At 43.8% G+C, this 16464-nt stretch overlaps 1 protein-coding gene and 1 long non-coding RNA gene across 12 annotated transcripts in view; one reads left to right on the top strand and one right to left on the bottom strand.

Annotated features, from left to right (window-relative positions):
- Positions 1–16132, top strand: part of LOC147575032 (uncharacterized) — a 98890-nt gene extending 82758 nt beyond the window's left edge. For 8 of the 9 annotated variants that reach the window (XR_015243011.1, XR_015243012.1, XR_015243009.1 and 5 more), the window contains one exon: positions 13898–16132. This is a non-coding gene — a long non-coding RNA (uncharacterized LOC147575032). Of the gene's footprint in view, positions 1–8580; positions 9336–13897 lie in introns of those variants that run through there. The other variant, XR_015243014.1, reaches the window with a different exon arrangement.
- The window catches only part of GGTA1 (glycoprotein alpha-galactosyltransferase 1 (inactive)), a 58300-nt gene continuing 52567 nt past the window's right edge, over positions 10732–16464 (bottom strand). For all 3 annotated transcript variants that reach the window (XM_086683891.1, XM_086683892.1, XM_025927765.2), the window contains one exon: positions 10732–13779. In XM_086683891.1, the coding sequence (XP_086540017.1) occupies positions 13086–13779 (694 nt within the window). In that variant the 3' untranslated portion in view covers positions 10732–13085. The remainder of the gene's footprint in view (positions 13780–16464) is intronic.

Here is a 16464-nt window from a genome sequence, read left to right on the forward strand (position 1 = left end):
TCTAACTTGGGGATAGATAAAGGTCTCTTAGGAGGTGACAGAAGACAATAACTAAAAAAATGATAAGTTGTTACCTCATTATAATTAGAAGACTTTTGCTTGTCAAAAGACACCATTAATAAATTAATAATGATCCATTACTACTCACAAATGGTTTATAGTAACCTAAATGATACACACCAATACATGATTCGTTCAGGAAATAAAATCCGTATTAATGTTAGAAGGTTTGTTTGTTTGTTTGTTTATTGTTTTTTTATTTAGAGAGGGAGAGAGAGTGTGAGCAGGGGAAGGGCAGAGAGGGGGGTAGGGGAGAGAGAATCCTAAGCTGTGCTGACAACACAGAGCCTAATGAGGGGCTTAAACCCATGAACCGTGAGATCATGACCTGTACCAAAATCGAGAGTCAGCAGCTTAACAGACTGAGCCACCCAGGTGCCCCTAATGTTAGAAGTTTTCTGTTGATCTCCATTAATCCTCGAAAAAAAGGAGGGTGGTGAAGGATGATAACAAAATTAAATTAATACAGAATTAGAATGTTTTGACTCATAGGAAAGTAAATTATACAGTCCAATGCCCCCAGAGATGACAGTCATGAATTCTAGAAGGGAAAATAAAATAAAAATTAAATAAATCTATTTGAAGGCAAAAGAGATGGACTGAAACCAGGCTGCTCCTTGAAAGAAGGGAAATGTATTGGGTAAAGTTTACATTTATACAACTTTTCATTTTGAGGTTATCTCCCAATTTACACGGAAGTGGGTAGCTAGAACTCAGAGAAAGACTTGAGTCAGTATGAAACTGGTAGATGTCAAGGAGGCTGAAAAGTAATAAGAAAATCCCAGAAAGAGGAACACAGAATGGAGAACCCCCAAATCTGCATAGAAACTGACTTAAATCCTGGATGACAACTAAACTGTCCATGAAGAGGAAAAACTACAGTTTCCCCAGGAAATAGCAACATTGGAAATTGAGCAATTTCCACTTACGCCCCCTGTAGGGTAAATGGAGTTTGGAATTTGAGTCCAGCCCAGGTAACTATCTGTCCACACAAGAATCAACACTCTTCAGAGGAAAATGAGAGAATCCCGAGTCTCTACGTGTCATCTATAATGTCAGGCATACATTTCGGAAAAGTTGACAGACATGCAAAGAAACAGAAATACGTGACCCATAGTGAAGAGAAAGAGATCCCAATATAACTCAGGTGTTAGAAATGGTAAACGCAGGGGCTCCTGGGTGGCTCAGTCGGTTGAGCCTCCGACTTCGGCTCAGGTCATGATCTCACAGTCCGTGAGTTTGAGCCCCGTGTCGGGCTCTGTGCTGACAGCTCAGAGCCTGGAGCCTGTTTCAGATTCTGTGTCTCCCTCTCTCTCTGCCCCTCCCCTATTCATGCTCTGTCTCTCTCTGTCTCAAAAATAAATAAACATTAAAAAAAAAAAAAGAAATGGTAAACACAGATCTTAAAGCAACAATTATAAAAATTTTTGAGGGTTTATTGGAAAACTTGGCTAAAACAAATGAACATACAGGAATTTCTCAGCAAAGAAATGGAAGCTATTTAAAAACAGACATTCTAGGGACACTTGGGTGGCTCAGTCAGTTAGTTAAATGTCTGACTCTTGATTTCGGCTCAGGTCATGATCTCATGGTTCGTGGGATCAAGCCCCATGTCGGGCTCCCTGCTGTCAGCGCAGAACCCGCATGGAATCCTGTGTTCCCCCCCTCTCTCTGCCCCTCCCCTGCTCACACTCCCTCTCTCAAAAATTAATCAACATTTTAAAGAAATCTAAGAAAAATGGACATTCTAGAACTTTAAAAGTACCATATTTGAAATGAGGATGTCAGTGGATGGGTTTACAAATGGATTGTATACAGTAGAAGAAAAGGTCAGTGAAATGAAAGACAGATCAATGTTAACCATCTGTGAAAAAGAGAGGAAATGAAAATCCATGTACATTTACACTGCAATCAGAAGCCACCTTAGCCATCCACATGCAGAAATTTCCACACTCTCTCATTACGAGAGTCTCTCCAAGAGGAGGGCCTTCTGGAGGAGGGAAAAAGAAGGGGAAGCAGTGTCTGGTGGTTCAGCAAATAGGATGGCGAGGCATGAGCCGGCATAAGAATGTTCAAAACCTGTTTTAAAGCCCATCCACTTTCAGGAGGTGTTTGGGATGGCTTACTATTAAGAAGGTATAAGCAGGGATGCAACACAAGCGTTTTTTTTTAAGGCAACAGAAAAAGAAACATTTATTTAGTCACTTAGGTAGGTGTTTTCACATGACCTTGGGCGTCCTTGCCACGTCATCAGAATGAAGGTTTAACCTTCATGTAAGTACTGTAAGGAGGGACTTACTTCTATCATTTAGCTATTTGTTTTCTATATGCCTTGTACCTTTTTTTTTTTTTGTTCCTTATTTTCTGCATTACTGTCTTCTTTCATGTTTAATTTTTTGTGGTGAAGGATTTAAGTTCTTTTTGCATTTCCTTTTGTGTGTGTTCTGTGGCTATTTTCTTCATGGTTATTATGGGGATTACATTTCAATTCCTGAAGTTATTACACTCAAGTTAGAATTTATACCACCTTAACTTCAATAACATACCGAAACTGTTCCTTCACACCCCTGTCCCCACCTCTCTTGATTGTTGATGTCACAAAATTACATCTTTATACATGGTGTCTCCAAAACCATAAACAAATGACTCTTTGAAATCCATTAGCCTCTTAAATTATGTAGCAAACAAAATTTGGAGTTACAAACCAAAGTTATAATAATACTAGCCTTTAGACTAGTAATTTTTAAGACTCTATTAGTCTCTAAAGTAACATGGGAAACAGAAACTAGAGTTATACACTGTCGTTACAATACTGGCTTTTATAATTGCCCATGTATTTTATTTTATTTTTCTAAGTTTATTTATTATTTATTTTGAGAAAGAGAGAGAGAGAGAGAAAGGGGGGGAAGGAGAGGGGGAAGAGAGAGAGGGCAAGAGAGAGAATCCCAAGTAGGCTCCACACTGTCAGTGCAGAGGTGATGTAGGACTCAAACCCACAAAGCATGAGATCATGACCTGAGCTGAAGTCAGATGCTTAACTTACTGAGCCACCCAGGCAACCCTATTTTTTATTTTTTTAATGTATACATTTTTAATGTTTATTTATTTTTGAGAGAGAAGAGGGAGCACTAGCAGGGGAGGGGCAGAGAGAGAGGGGGGACAGAGGAACTGAAGAGGGCTCTGCACCGACAGTGGAGAGCCTGATGCGGGGCTCAAACTCACAAACTGAGAGATCATGACCTGAGCCGGAGTCAGATGCAACCAGCTGAGCCAACCAGGTGCCCTGCCCATGTGTTTACTTTGATGAATATCTTTACTTTTCCATGTAGCTTTGAGTTACTATCTAATGTCCTTTCATTTCACCCTGCAAGACTCTCTTCTGACTTTCAGTTTCTAATGAGAAATCTGCCAGTAATCTTATTGAGGATCCCTTGTATGTGATGAGTCATTTCTCTCTTGCTGTTTTCAAGATTCTCTTTATCTTTATCTTAATTTTTCAAAAGTTTGATTATAATGTGTCTCAGTGTAGGATCTTTTTCGGTTCGTCTTACTTGGAGTTGATTGAGCTTCGTGGATGTTTATATTCATCTCTTTCATCAAACTTGGGATGTTTTCATGCATTATTTCTTGACATATTCTCTCTTTCTCTTCTTCTGGGATGCCCCCAACGCATATGTTGCTCTGCTCAATGATGTCCCATGTTTCTTAGGCTCTGTTCACTTTTCTTCAATCTTTTTACTTTCCATTCCTCAAACTCGATATTTATTGTCCTGTCTTCAGGCTCACTGATTCTTCCTTTTGCCTGCTTAAATCTGCCTTTAAATCCCTCTAGTGAATATTTCATTTTAGTTATTGTCATTTTCAGCTCTAGGATTTCTTTTTGGTTGCTCTTTAGGCTTTCTCTCTCTTTATTTTACTTCTATTTTGTTCATACATCATTTTCTTGACTTCTCCCACATCTTCTTTTCATTCTCTGAGCATCTTTGACAGTTGTCTTTGTCTAGTATATTGGCCATCAGGCCTTTTTCAGGAACAATTTCTGTTTATTTTTTTCCTTTGAATGAGCCATACTTTTCTGTTTCCTTGTATGCCTTGTGATTTTTTTCTTGAAAACTGGACATTTAAATCTAATACTGTGATACCTCTGGAAGTTAGATTTTCCTCTTTCCCCAGGGTTAGCTGTTTTTTGTTATTGTTTTCATTTATTGTTTTTGCTTTTTTTTTTTCTTTTTAATTATAGGCTGCCTCTGTGCCAAGGATCAGGATAAGTTGTAAATTTAACATCTTCTAGGTCTTTTCTGAGTATTTCCTTGGGTATGCATGGTCACTTACTAATTTCCCTGTATATGTAGTCTTTATCGAGTCTCCTAGTCTTTAGTATCTGGCTCCCCAAAGAGGAAAAGGGAAAAATGAGAAGAGCGAAAAGGAGTGCTGGCCCTTTAAATCCCCTGGCTGTCACTTCAGCTGAGGGGGGAGGGGCTGGCAACAATGCGGAAGGGGCAGCAATAGATGCCCGCCTCTTTGTCTGCACCTCTGTGATCCTAAGCAGCAATTAGTGATCAGAGCCCATTCTGGCTCCCATAAGCTGCCAGGAACATGTGCACAACTGCCTGCCACATGGCTGGGGGTGGAGAATAGGTGGCCGCTACTGTGCTAAGAGCTGAAATTGGCCAAAATTCATCTTAATCTACCATCCAAGCCCTCCCTTGGAAGTTGCAAGCTTTCAATGACTCCAGAGTTCCAAACTGGTTACGTCAGACACATTCTGCCAGTGCAATTATTGTCTAGGTGGGGAGACAGATTCCTGGTGTTTCCTATTCCACCATGTTCCCAGAATCATCTTTACCTGGGAAGTTTTTAGAAGTCCTAACACCCATCCAATTGAATCAGAATTCTGGGGGTTGGAACCAGGCATCAATATTAGTTCTCCAGGTAATTCCAGGATGCAGCCAGGTTTGAGAACCAGGGCTTTATACTCCCTACAGCCACGAGAGAGGCATAACTCCTATGGGCTAGTTTGGATTTTGGAATCAGGTGCCCTGCGCATGAGGATATCCAGCTGCCTTGCATTTGCCTGATAATATAAAAGCTGTAACCTTCAGTGAGATCTGGGACAAGAGAAAGTTCTCCAGCTGGTCCAGCTTGCGGGCCAGTTGCCCTGCTACTGAACTCTTAGGGCCAATCCCATCTTACATAGTTCAAAGAATCTGTAGAATGGGACGATGGGTGAAGACTGTGAAGCCTTGATGGAAAACTTAGAGCAGAGGCCCATTGAATTCCAAGGTGAGGAAATGCCTCTGGAGCACATAACCGTCATGTCCTTCTTTTAAACGGTGTTGCTATAATTTTTCCTTTTTCCTTCGTTGTGATTCACCACTGACTCTAGTGTATGTGGGTGTGAGCTATGTTTACCCCTTATTTTACAGATTGTTGATAGTCCAATGGGTTCTCTAAGGAACCAAAGGGGGGAAATAGTTATAACCTGGGGTCCGTAGTCTTTGAGAAGCCTGGCCTTCTGATGTTATCTGTGGATTCTGTGGTCTGGTATTAGGAGAGGGGACTGTGCTCAGGTGGTACATAACATTTTTGGATCACGGTAGCAGGGAATGTTTTAGATATTTTAGATACCTATTTTAGAAGTGATTGACAGCTAGACAGCTGTAAGTGGAATGTGGGAGACACTCGGAGAGGCACCTACCCAGCTCACAACAATATGTCCTTCGAACTGCCCTGCAGTGTGATCCACAGCCGCTGGGAGCAGGGTCGATGCTGTGCTGTTTGGGTTTTCTTTTCCAGGAATTTAAAGGTTGGGTTTTTTTTTAAATGTTTTATTTATTTTTGAGAGAGAAAGCACCAGTGGGGGGAGGGGCAGAGAACGGGGGTGGGGACAGAGGATCCAAAGCAGGCTCTGCACTGACAGCAGTGAGCCCCATGCAGGGATCGAACCCACAAACCTCGTGATCATGACCCAAGCTGAAGTCGGACGCTCAACCGACTGAGCCACCCAGGTGCCCCAGGAATTTAAAGTTTTGAAGGAAGAAACCCTGAGTCTGGAAATAGTGGGGGGCCAAGCTATGCTGACAGATCCCTAGGGAAAGTTCACAAGTTTTAGCTGTTGAAGCTCTTCGAACTTCCCTGGCTCTTGCTCATGGCCTGGTTATAGTGATGGGCCAGGAAATTTTTATACAACCAACTCCTAAAAAAGAAAAATGGAAGACGAAGCAAAAGAAACAAGAAGCCTGCAATGTTTGTTGACCCCCATGGTATAAACATGCCCACTGGGGCCCATATCAAGCTCCCACGGTGAGGTTACCACACAGGGAGTTGGGGGGCAAGGAGGTATGCCACAGTGGTCAACTCTTTCTTGTATTCAGTGGAACTTTCCCTACCAAAAAATAACCTCCCCCAAATCTCCCTTTCAGATTTAGACAGCTCAGGGGGATGTCTGTTCCTTGCAATAAAAATACTTTTCCCTAAAATACCTAGCTAGCATAACCACGTTTCATTCTGAACAGTTAGTCAATTCACTCAAAGTATCTTCTGATTTTGGCTGGTTTTTCACAGGCACATTCTTTAGATGTTTTTAGCTATTTTCATTTATTCATATCTTTTTCTACAATTGTGCAGTCTTCATATCTAGAGAGGAATGTGGTTTTTTTTTTTTTTTGAAAGTTTATTTATTTATTTTGAAAGAGAACGTGAGCAGAGAAGGGACAGAGAAAGAGGGAGAAAGAGAATCCCAAACAGGCTCCACGGAGCCCACTGCAGGGCTAGATGTGGGGCTCCATACGGGGCTTGATCCCATAACCCTGGGATCATGACCTGAGCCAAGATTTGGATTTGGCAGCTCAACTGACTGAGCCAGCCAGGCGCCCTAGAATGTTTTTAATGGCTGCAGTAGCTTAGGCTAAGTGTTAACTTTGGAAATTCCTGCCCTCCAGTGTCCAGTATACAGAACTACTTCTGTCTTAGCTGTGAAATGTTACAGGAGTAAGAAGAGGTGAGTTAGAGGCTCTTGACACTCATCAGGGACTATTCCTAGGGTATAGGCCATTAGGTATTGTGCATATTGACTCCCCAGTGTTTCTTAGTTAATGAAGTCCAAAGGAAATTTTACACCATGGTTTCTCAACCTTGTCACTATTGACATTTTGAGCCAGATAATTATTGGGTGTGTGTGCGGGGGGCGGGGGGCTGTCCTGTGCATTGTAGGAGGTTTAGCAACATCCCTGGCCTCTACCCACTAAATATGAATAGCATCCCCAGCCCCCAAGTTAACCAACGATATCTTTGACATTGCCAAACATCCCTGGGGTCAGGGCAGGGGGGATGGTGGTCCTGTAAAATGATCCTGGTTTCTGGCTGAGAGGTGCCTGAGTGACTTGGTAGGTTAAGCATCTGACTCTGGCTCAGGTCATGATCTCGCTGTTCATGAGTTCAGGCCCCATGTTGGGCTCTGTGTTGATAGCTCAAAGCCTGGAGCCTGCTTCTGATTCTGTGTCTAGCTTCTCTCTCTGCCTCTTCCCTGCTTGTACTCTGTCTCTCCAAAATAAATAGACATTAAAAAATAAAATAAAATAAAATAAAATAAAATAAAATAAAATAATCATGGTTGAGAACCACTGCTCCACATTGATGAACCCAATTTAACCCAGCAGCACTGAACTTAAGCAGCACTGAACCTAGCAGGTTATGGCCCCAGGTTAGAGCCCGAAGCACAGGTCCCCATACTGTGTACGACATACAGGATGGAAAGTTCCAGGTGCCAGATGTGAAAGCATCTGCTTTGTGGTAGGACATAGAGTCTACAATCAAAATTTAAAATTTTTAAATTAAAAACAATCATTTCTTATTAGGCATGATGGGAGTGGGTGTGATGATTCATTCATTCATTCATTCATTCATTCATTTAGTAGCTATGCATTAAGTGATGTCTCTGAGGTAGGTGATGTAATAAGGGCTGGAACTGATGCAAAGGCAAACTATGGACCTGCTTTAAGCAGCTAACAATTCTAGAAGGGTTCAACGGGGATATCTTCAGTTACAAGAGAAAGCCCATTTCCATCTGACTTAATAATGGGACTCACACATTTGAAAAGCCCACAAGCAGTGCAGGCTTCAGGTAAGGCTGGAGCCAGGGACTCAGGTTGTCATCAAGGACTGCATTTCCTTCAGCGTCCCTGTTTCTCGTGTCCTATTGTCCATTTCATCCTAACTCTGACCTCCCTGCGGTCAAGCTCCCAATACAACATGTGTCCTCATTTCCCAAGAGAACCTGAGATTCGCTTTCATTGGACCAATTTAGGTCACCTGCCCACCACTGAATCAACCACTGCCACCAAGGGCATGGGAAGTGCTGATCGGCTTAGTCTGGATCCTTTGCTCCATAGAAATCATGGAGACTCCATAAAGGAGCCCAGGCATTGCTGGGAGGGGAGAAAGAGAGCCACAAATGCTACACATATGTGGAGTCCTCATCCAGCCAAAGTGCTCACATGTTCTTTACCACTTTCCACGCAGGCTCTACCAGGTGATTTCGTCCAGTACCAAGGCCCCGGCACCATCTGTGTGGGTCTCCGAGAAGGTCTGCTGGTAGTCCTCTGTGCTTCACATCTGCTGCTCTTCCCCCTGGAACCCATTCCATCTCCACTCCTCAGTCACCCCCTTCTCTTCTCTCAAAGCTCAGTTCAGAGTCAGCCCCTCTGACGCAGTCTCCTCCTCCCTTTCCCCATGCTTCCCTGGGCCCTGTATTGCTCATGTATCATTTGTCTGCTTCTCCAGCTTGGCTCTATGATGGCTTTAGACCTACATTCTAAGAGTTTTTGGTCTACTAAATTCTCTCTTGAATGCCTCATAAAGGAATTGAGAGCTTTTGGTGGTGATTACTTTGGTGTCCTCCAGTTTCAAAAACAAGATAGTAAAATGTGTGTGTGTGTGTGTGTGTGTGTGTGTGTGTGTGTGTGTGTATTTGCATGCACATACATGAAAGAGAGAGTGGGGGAAGCAGATGGGAGCTGTGGAAAGAGCAAAGGCTTTAGACAGTCCTGGGTTTGAATCCTAGTCTGTGTCCTTACAGATCTGAGGCTTTGACGGCTGGATCCTCACTTAACTCTGCTTTCTCTCCTTAAAAAGTATACATCGCATGTTACGCATTCACTTTCTATGAGGCTTCACCCCTGTTGGTTTGCTATTGTGCCTATGTTCATTTATGCATATTCATTTATGTAAGGTACATTTAACAAATAGTGCATTTAATAAATACTTGTTAACTGTAAGTATTGCCATAACTGTGATTCCCTTATCAGTAAATCACATGGTGACTTTGGCTGGGAGGCATCAAAGATGGTGTCATTCCAAGGATAAGAGAAGTGAGGCTCTTCAGGGCTTGAAGAAACCTGTCCCCTTCCAGCTGCATGGGGCCCCCAGGTTAGAGAAGGAGTGGAAGGAGGAGGCATGGCTGTCCCTTCCACCTGCCCCCTCTGCCCAATCATGCCCTCCAAGGCACTGCCTTGGCACAACAGCTCAGTGTGTGTCCATAGGGATTGCATCAGCCCTGCATGCACAAAGTAAAGATAAGAATTATCACAGGGGCGCCTGGGTGGCTCAGTTGGTTAAGCATCCAACTTGATTTCAGCTCAGGCCTGATCTCACAGTTCGTAAGTTTGAGCCCTGCTTTGGGCTCTGCGCTGCCTGTACGGAGTCTATTGGGAATTCTCTCTCTCCTTCTCTGCCCCTTCCCTGCTAGTTCTCTCTCTCTCTCTCAAAATAAAATTTAAAAAGAAAAATGTTTTATTTTTTAAAGAGAATGATCACAGTCTTTATTTATTTTTTATATGATCCATTTTAAATAATTTAATGCATTTGGGGAGGTTTCATGCAGAAAAAGTGGGAAATAGTACAACAGGCTTGGGGACACACTTAGTTTTTATTTAAAAAATTTTTTTAATGTTTATTTATTTTTGAGAGGGAGAGGGAGAGAAAGATAGAGAGAGAGAGAGAGCAAGTGGGGAAGGGGCAGAGAGAGAGGGAGACACGGAATCCGAAGCAGGCTCCAGGCTCTGAGCTGCCAGCACAGAGCCTGACACAGGGCTCGAACCCACGAACCACCAGATCATGACCTGAGCAGAAGTTGGATGCTTAACCGACTGAGCCACCCAGGTGCCCCTTACACACCTAATTTTTAAAATATTCTTATGGAAAAATGCCCCTTTATAAGATACTTCTATAAAGTTGCATCTTCCGGGACGTCTGAGTGGCTCAGTCGGTTAGGCTGCTATTGATTTCGGCTCAGGTCATGGTCTCATGGTTCGTAGGTTCGAGCCCCGAGTCGGGGTCTGGTGCTGACAGCGTGAAGCCTGCTTGGGATTCTCTCTCTCCCCTTCTCTCTCTGTTCCTCCCCCACTTGTGCTCTCTCTCTCAAAATGAATAAACTAAAAAACAAATAAAGTTGCATTTTCCTTGATATGAAACACACGCAGCCCTTCGTATGTGTATGTTAACACATTTATCCTTGCCAGCTTCTCTGGTTTGAGCTTCAGCTCAGTCATTTGCTAGCTGGGTGGCTAACCTTGCTGAATATCACTCTGCTTATCTATAAAATGAAAATAATTCTCTCCAATGAGGGAATGATGCCCTGTTGTATATCCAGTGTGCCACACTACATCAGTCTGGTCGGTTTTCATCTTTCCATTTATTACAAATACACCCGCCCTGACTTTGCTGGAGATCCAGCCTTTTTCCAGCGCCTCCTTGGCCACATATATTCCCCAGAGGTCAGGACTAATAATCCCCAGATGTAGTTATGACATTGTTTTCTCCCTCTGTGCTGGCGCCCCACCCTGGGGTTGAGGGGCAAGCCTTTTTCTTTCTGGTTCCTCCACTGGCAGTGAATTATTTCAATGCACCACTTTGGAAAGCTCTCCATAAGCACTTATTGTTTTGAAAGCTTGGGACTCTCAACCATGTTCTATCTTTGTAATAGTGAACACATTTTTAAGAGGACATCAGGACTTTTTGGAGTCCAAGAATTTAAAATGTTACAACTGACGATCCTGAACATCTTTGGGAGAAAATGCACAATCCATGACCAGACCAGGATCTATTGAGAAAATAATTTATTCAATTGTGAATTGTGAATTTTATTTTTTTTTTTTTAATGTTTAAGAATAACTATCAATGAGATCTGGAGTTTGTTTGGGGATTTAAATTTAAATGAGTAAAAAAAATATCCAGATTCCCTCAAAAGTAAACATCAACTCTCTTCCCTAATCTTTTAAGAGAGATCATTTCTTTGGTTTAGGATTTAAATGCTTAACTGTCTCTACTCCAGAATGGATGGATCCCAGGAAAGGTCAGTTCTGGAGAGGCAGCGTCCTGACATGCGGTCTCCGTTTTCTTTTACAAAGCCCATTTCTTCAGAATTTTTGTTGTTGTTGTCGTTGTTGGTTTTGCTTCATTTTGCTGGATTGTGAGATTTTCTGGCACGGATTGAAGAGTAGGAGGCACAGTGACATGGTAGAAAAAAATGTAGGTTTCACTGTATCAAATAAGCCCATTGTGCTGAACACCAAGTGCGGTGGCTCTTCAAATAAATCACTTAAAAGTGGAAACAAATGACCAAAACTGGAACATGAGCAAACTATAAATACACCTGCATATGTAAATGCTGCCTCCTAACTCCTGTACATCGAATTGCTCAACTTGAAGTAATGCGTAGGATTCCATAGCTTCTCTTAGAGAAGGGCATTGTATGTTAAGCTGTTCATTCATGAGGACTGGGTCTCTCACCGCCATCCCCTCTGCTTTCGATATAAAATCAATTAGCCATTTTATTAAATGTATCTGGTTGTCACACTTCAGTAGTGCAGACAGGGCAGGGGAAAATGAAAAGTTACTTGACCCGAGGGCTTTCCAAACTCCTTGATGTCAGCCCTCCAGGTTGGGGCGTAACGGGCTGCGGGGACCCTGAGGGTTAGAGCAGGTGGCAGCAGGGCATGTTGATGACTTATTGTCATGAAGCCCGGGTTTGGGAAACGTAACTCCTTGCAAGCCTCTTCAGTCCACTGCGGGCCGTTGCCTTCTCTGACACCATCCACTTCTCCGGCCAAGGAACCGAAGACCGGAGTCTGGCGGACTGAATGCGCCTTGGGCAAAACAAGAAACATCTTCCACTCAAGTCCCCGCAGTGCTGGTCGTCGCGGGTCTGCGGAAGCCAGAGACTACCCACCCTGCCCCCCACTCAGCGCCCGGATCCATGCTGTGTTTAAGGACCAGCCCCATGCCCTGGGCCCCTCCGAGGTGGCCCACAGATATCAGCCTCCTCTTTTTCCACTCTCTTTGCTTTTCCATGGCAAACTCAACTCTGAGTCTGTTTTCACTCCATGCTGAGCAACCACTGGCTCATTCAGATTCCCCGTGACTCCAAACACGCGCCACCATGGTCTCCCTTGGGAATCTCCACCAGGAAGATTCTGCACGGGAGCCAAACAACATTTTCCCGATGGGAAAAGAACACGGGTGGCAAATGGCCTGAAGCAGTCTGCCAGTGAAACCATGTGAGGATTGCCAAGGTGGACCGTGCCCTTACTCAGAGTTCTTCTGTCGCCAAGCAACTCGATGATGCTTGGGACTCAGCAGAGACACTGAAGTCAAGGGGATGACCCCCTCCCCCCACAATCGTATCTTGCTGCCAAACACTTCCCTTAGCACCCTTTTCTCCAGTACATTATCTGGCACATGTAGAGTGTTTCTGGCTTTTTCTTTGCCTGTGTCAATTTTTTGGTGAGCGTTTGGTCCAGTTGATAGTATTTCCCCCAAACCCAGAAGAGATCAGAAATCACTGGGAATTTACATCTGATTCCTGTAGGTTTCATCCTCCCATAATGCAAGGTTCAAAGTTACCAGGAAGAAGAGAAGTTGGCGGTTTGTTAGTATTGTTTAAAAGTTAAAATTAAGTGTTACTTTTCTGAGGAAGTAGCCAGAATACTACTCTCTCAAATTCAGAAACCTACCGGCACAATTTAAAATCAGATATTATTTCTAACCAAATTATACTCTTTCGTCTGCCAAGATATCTTGACAATCTTAATATCTGAAGGCAAGCCTATATGATAATCCCAACAATATTCTGGGGATAAAATTTTAGTGGGTTTGTTGAGAAGGAAATACTTATTTAGGTGGCTTTCATCATGCCACTCGGCTTCTATGTCATTTTTCTTGTCCTGGAGAATTCCCTTGAAGCACTCCTGGGTGATGTTTAGGACCTGAGTGGGCGTTCCTCCAAAAATGGCAGCGTGGTAATAAAAATCTCCCTCGCCGAACGGAATGTATGCTGCGGATTCCTTCCGCCTCTCATAGGTAAACTCGTCAGGATCTGCCTTGTACCACCAGGCCTGTAGCTGAGCCACCGACTGGCCCAGGGTCTCCACTCCAAAGCTATCTTGGAAGACCTGGTCCACGTCCATGCAGAAGAGGAAGTCCACCTCATGCTGGATGTGGGCCACAATGTGCTCCCCGATGATCTTCATGCGCATCATGCTGATGTCCTGCCACCTCTTCTCAGGCTTGATCTCAAACACTTTGAAGGAACGCAGAGGACCCAGCTCTATCAAGGGCATCTTGGAGACATCGTCCACCATGATGTAAAATATGACTTTGTGGCCAACCATGAAGTACCTATTAGCAGATATTAAGAACTCCTCCAAGTAATGCTCAATGTATCTGAAACAAAGGAGAAGGGGACAAATTTAACCACTGGGATTTGTACAGGAGGCTGCGTGCTATTCTAATCATCGTTTTGTTTTGTTTTGTTTTGTTTTGTTTTGTTTTGGTTTTGCAGTTTAGGGGAGGAATGGTTTCCCCTCTCCCAGACATGTGTTTTCCACATCTGATAGTGTAACATTCCTGGCTGCCTTCCACCATTCATTCGCTCCACTTTGGGGAAGAGGAGTGACTTACCTGCTGATTTTGGAAGAGTGACGGGGCCTCTGCAGCCCTGCCCCCACCACTCTGCCTCTTGGAAATGGCCACCAGCAGGTGGGGAGAGTCTGTGCTCCGAACAGCACAGCTCGGGGCCTTAAAGTGAGCCCTAGTGAGACAGGCCCTACTCCACATCTGGAAGCCTGGGTACCTAATCTTTCAGATTCCGTGATTCAGTAGCAGGAGACCTAGGGTCTGCAAATAGAAGCCACTTTCCCCGGCACCAGCTTTAACTGTGATAAAGGTGATGCTCACTATCATCTATCTTATTTAGCCTTTTGCCTTGTTTATCAGTTGGGCCAGACTGGGGGCAGGCAGAGTGGGTGCTAGTTATTTTTCCCCCAGCTTTACTGAGGTGGAATTGACATAGAGCAACGTGGGAGTGTCGGGCGTCCAAAGTGTTGATCTGACATGCTTATATATTACGCAATGATTACCACTATAGCCTTAGCTGATACCTCCATCGTGTCACATAACTACCGTCTCTTTTTTGTGGTGAGAACATTGGAGGTCTATTCTCTTAACAACTTTCAAGTGTATAATACGGTTTTATTAGCTATAATCACCAGGATATACACCAGATCCCTCGAACTTACTCATCTTATAGCTGGAAATTTGTGTATCCTCTGCCCAACAGCAGGGGACACCACTTCTCCCTCAAACTATACCCAACGTTGCTCCTGCCCTACCAGATGCAAGAGTGACATCTGGGTCCTTTGGGGATGTATTAAGCCTAACCATCACCATTCTTATATCCTCCTCTGGGACCCAGAGAATGGGTTATGGGACGGGGATATCCCTCCATATTACATATTCACCCCGTGAGCCTCCCACTGCTCACCCCAAACGCCGATCCACTGTTAAGACACCACCCTCGTAAGACTCATCCAAACACCAGAGCAAACAACCCCTGACTTAAGCTTGGTTTAACTATCTTTTCCTTGTTTTTCACAATACATTTTATTTCTTGGAGCATTTTTAGGTTCACAGCAAAACTGAGCTGAAAGCACAGAAAGTTCCCATGTACCTTCCCTGCCCCCACTCCATGGCTTCCCCCCCCACTATCAATATCTAGCATCAGGGTGATACATGCCTTGCAATCCATGAGCCTACACTGACATGTCCTTATCACCTCCTGGTTTACACTAAGATCCATTCTTGGTGTTGTACATTCCATGGATTTGGACAAATGTACAGTGCCATGTATCCGTCACTGTGTATGGTATTATATGGAGTATTTTCACTGCCCTAAAAATCCTGTGTGCTGCCTGTTCATCCACCCCCGGCAACTACTGATCTTTCCCTGTCTCCAGAGTTTTGCCTTTTCCAGAATGTCACAGAGTTGGAACCATACAGTATACAGCCCCTTTAGATTGGTTTCTGTCACTAAGTAACACGCATTCAAGGTTCCTTCATATCTTTGCCTGGCTTGATAGCTTATTTCTTTTTAGCACTGATAATATTCCAGATGTTACAGTTTATTTATCCACTCACCTACCGAAGGACATCTTGGTGGCCTGCAAGTTTTGGCCATTAGGAATAAAGCTGCCGTAAACATCTGTGTATAGGGTTGTTTTGTAGACATAAGTTTCCAGCTCCTTTGGCTGAACACCAAGGAGGGCCCTTGCTGGACTGCGTGGTACCATTAATGTTTAGTTTTGTAAGAATCTGCCAAACCATCTTCCAAATGGTTTGCACCGCTTTACGTTCCTACCAGTAATGAATGAGCGTCTCTGTCGCTCCACACCCTTGCCAGCATTTGGCATTGTCAGTGTTTTGGATCTGGGCCATTCTAATGGGTGGGTGGCGATGTTTCAGCTATGTATGTATTCATTCAAGACACATCGTGTTGGTGTCTCCCGCGACCCAGGCTACGCAGTAGTAGTCAGACAGCTTAATGCGACTCATGCAGACCCCAGACTCAGGCCCAGCTCAGTGAATGTGGACTGACTTTAATTTGTGGATCATGCCAGCAGCCAATCAAGATGTTTTGTGAGCCATCATAACCGGCACTCTGTTTTGCTTTTTGGTTGCTGCCTGGATTTCCTTTCTTTACTACCAAAATAAAGTGTGCTTTTAATGCCGCCCTCTAGAAGCCCGAGAGTTTACGGTACTGATTCATTTAAATGGAAAGAAGAGATCTGAGCAGTACAAACAGGGAGTTTAACACGGCTCTGTGGCCGGTTGCCAGGAAATTCTTGGGCACTCTGGAACTTTAAGAAAAATCTATTGTGTTCTGAAGCTTCGGAGACAATCCAGGGGCAAGGGAGGGAGCCCCTGGAGGTTTAACATTGTTTAGGGATTAAAACACTGCTGTTGGCTTCCTGCATTGTTATTTGAAAACAAACCAAACATCACACCTCCTAAAAGTCCAGATCCACTCTTGTGAGGATTTATTGCTGCTGAGTACCTCTCATGCCTCACAGC

The sequence above is a fragment of the Puma concolor genome, chromosome D4, assembly GCF_028749965.1.
Source record: "Puma concolor isolate L17-30 chromosome D4, mPumCon1.1.hap2, whole genome shotgun sequence".
NCBI lineage: Eukaryota > Metazoa > Chordata > Mammalia > Carnivora > Felidae > Puma > Puma concolor.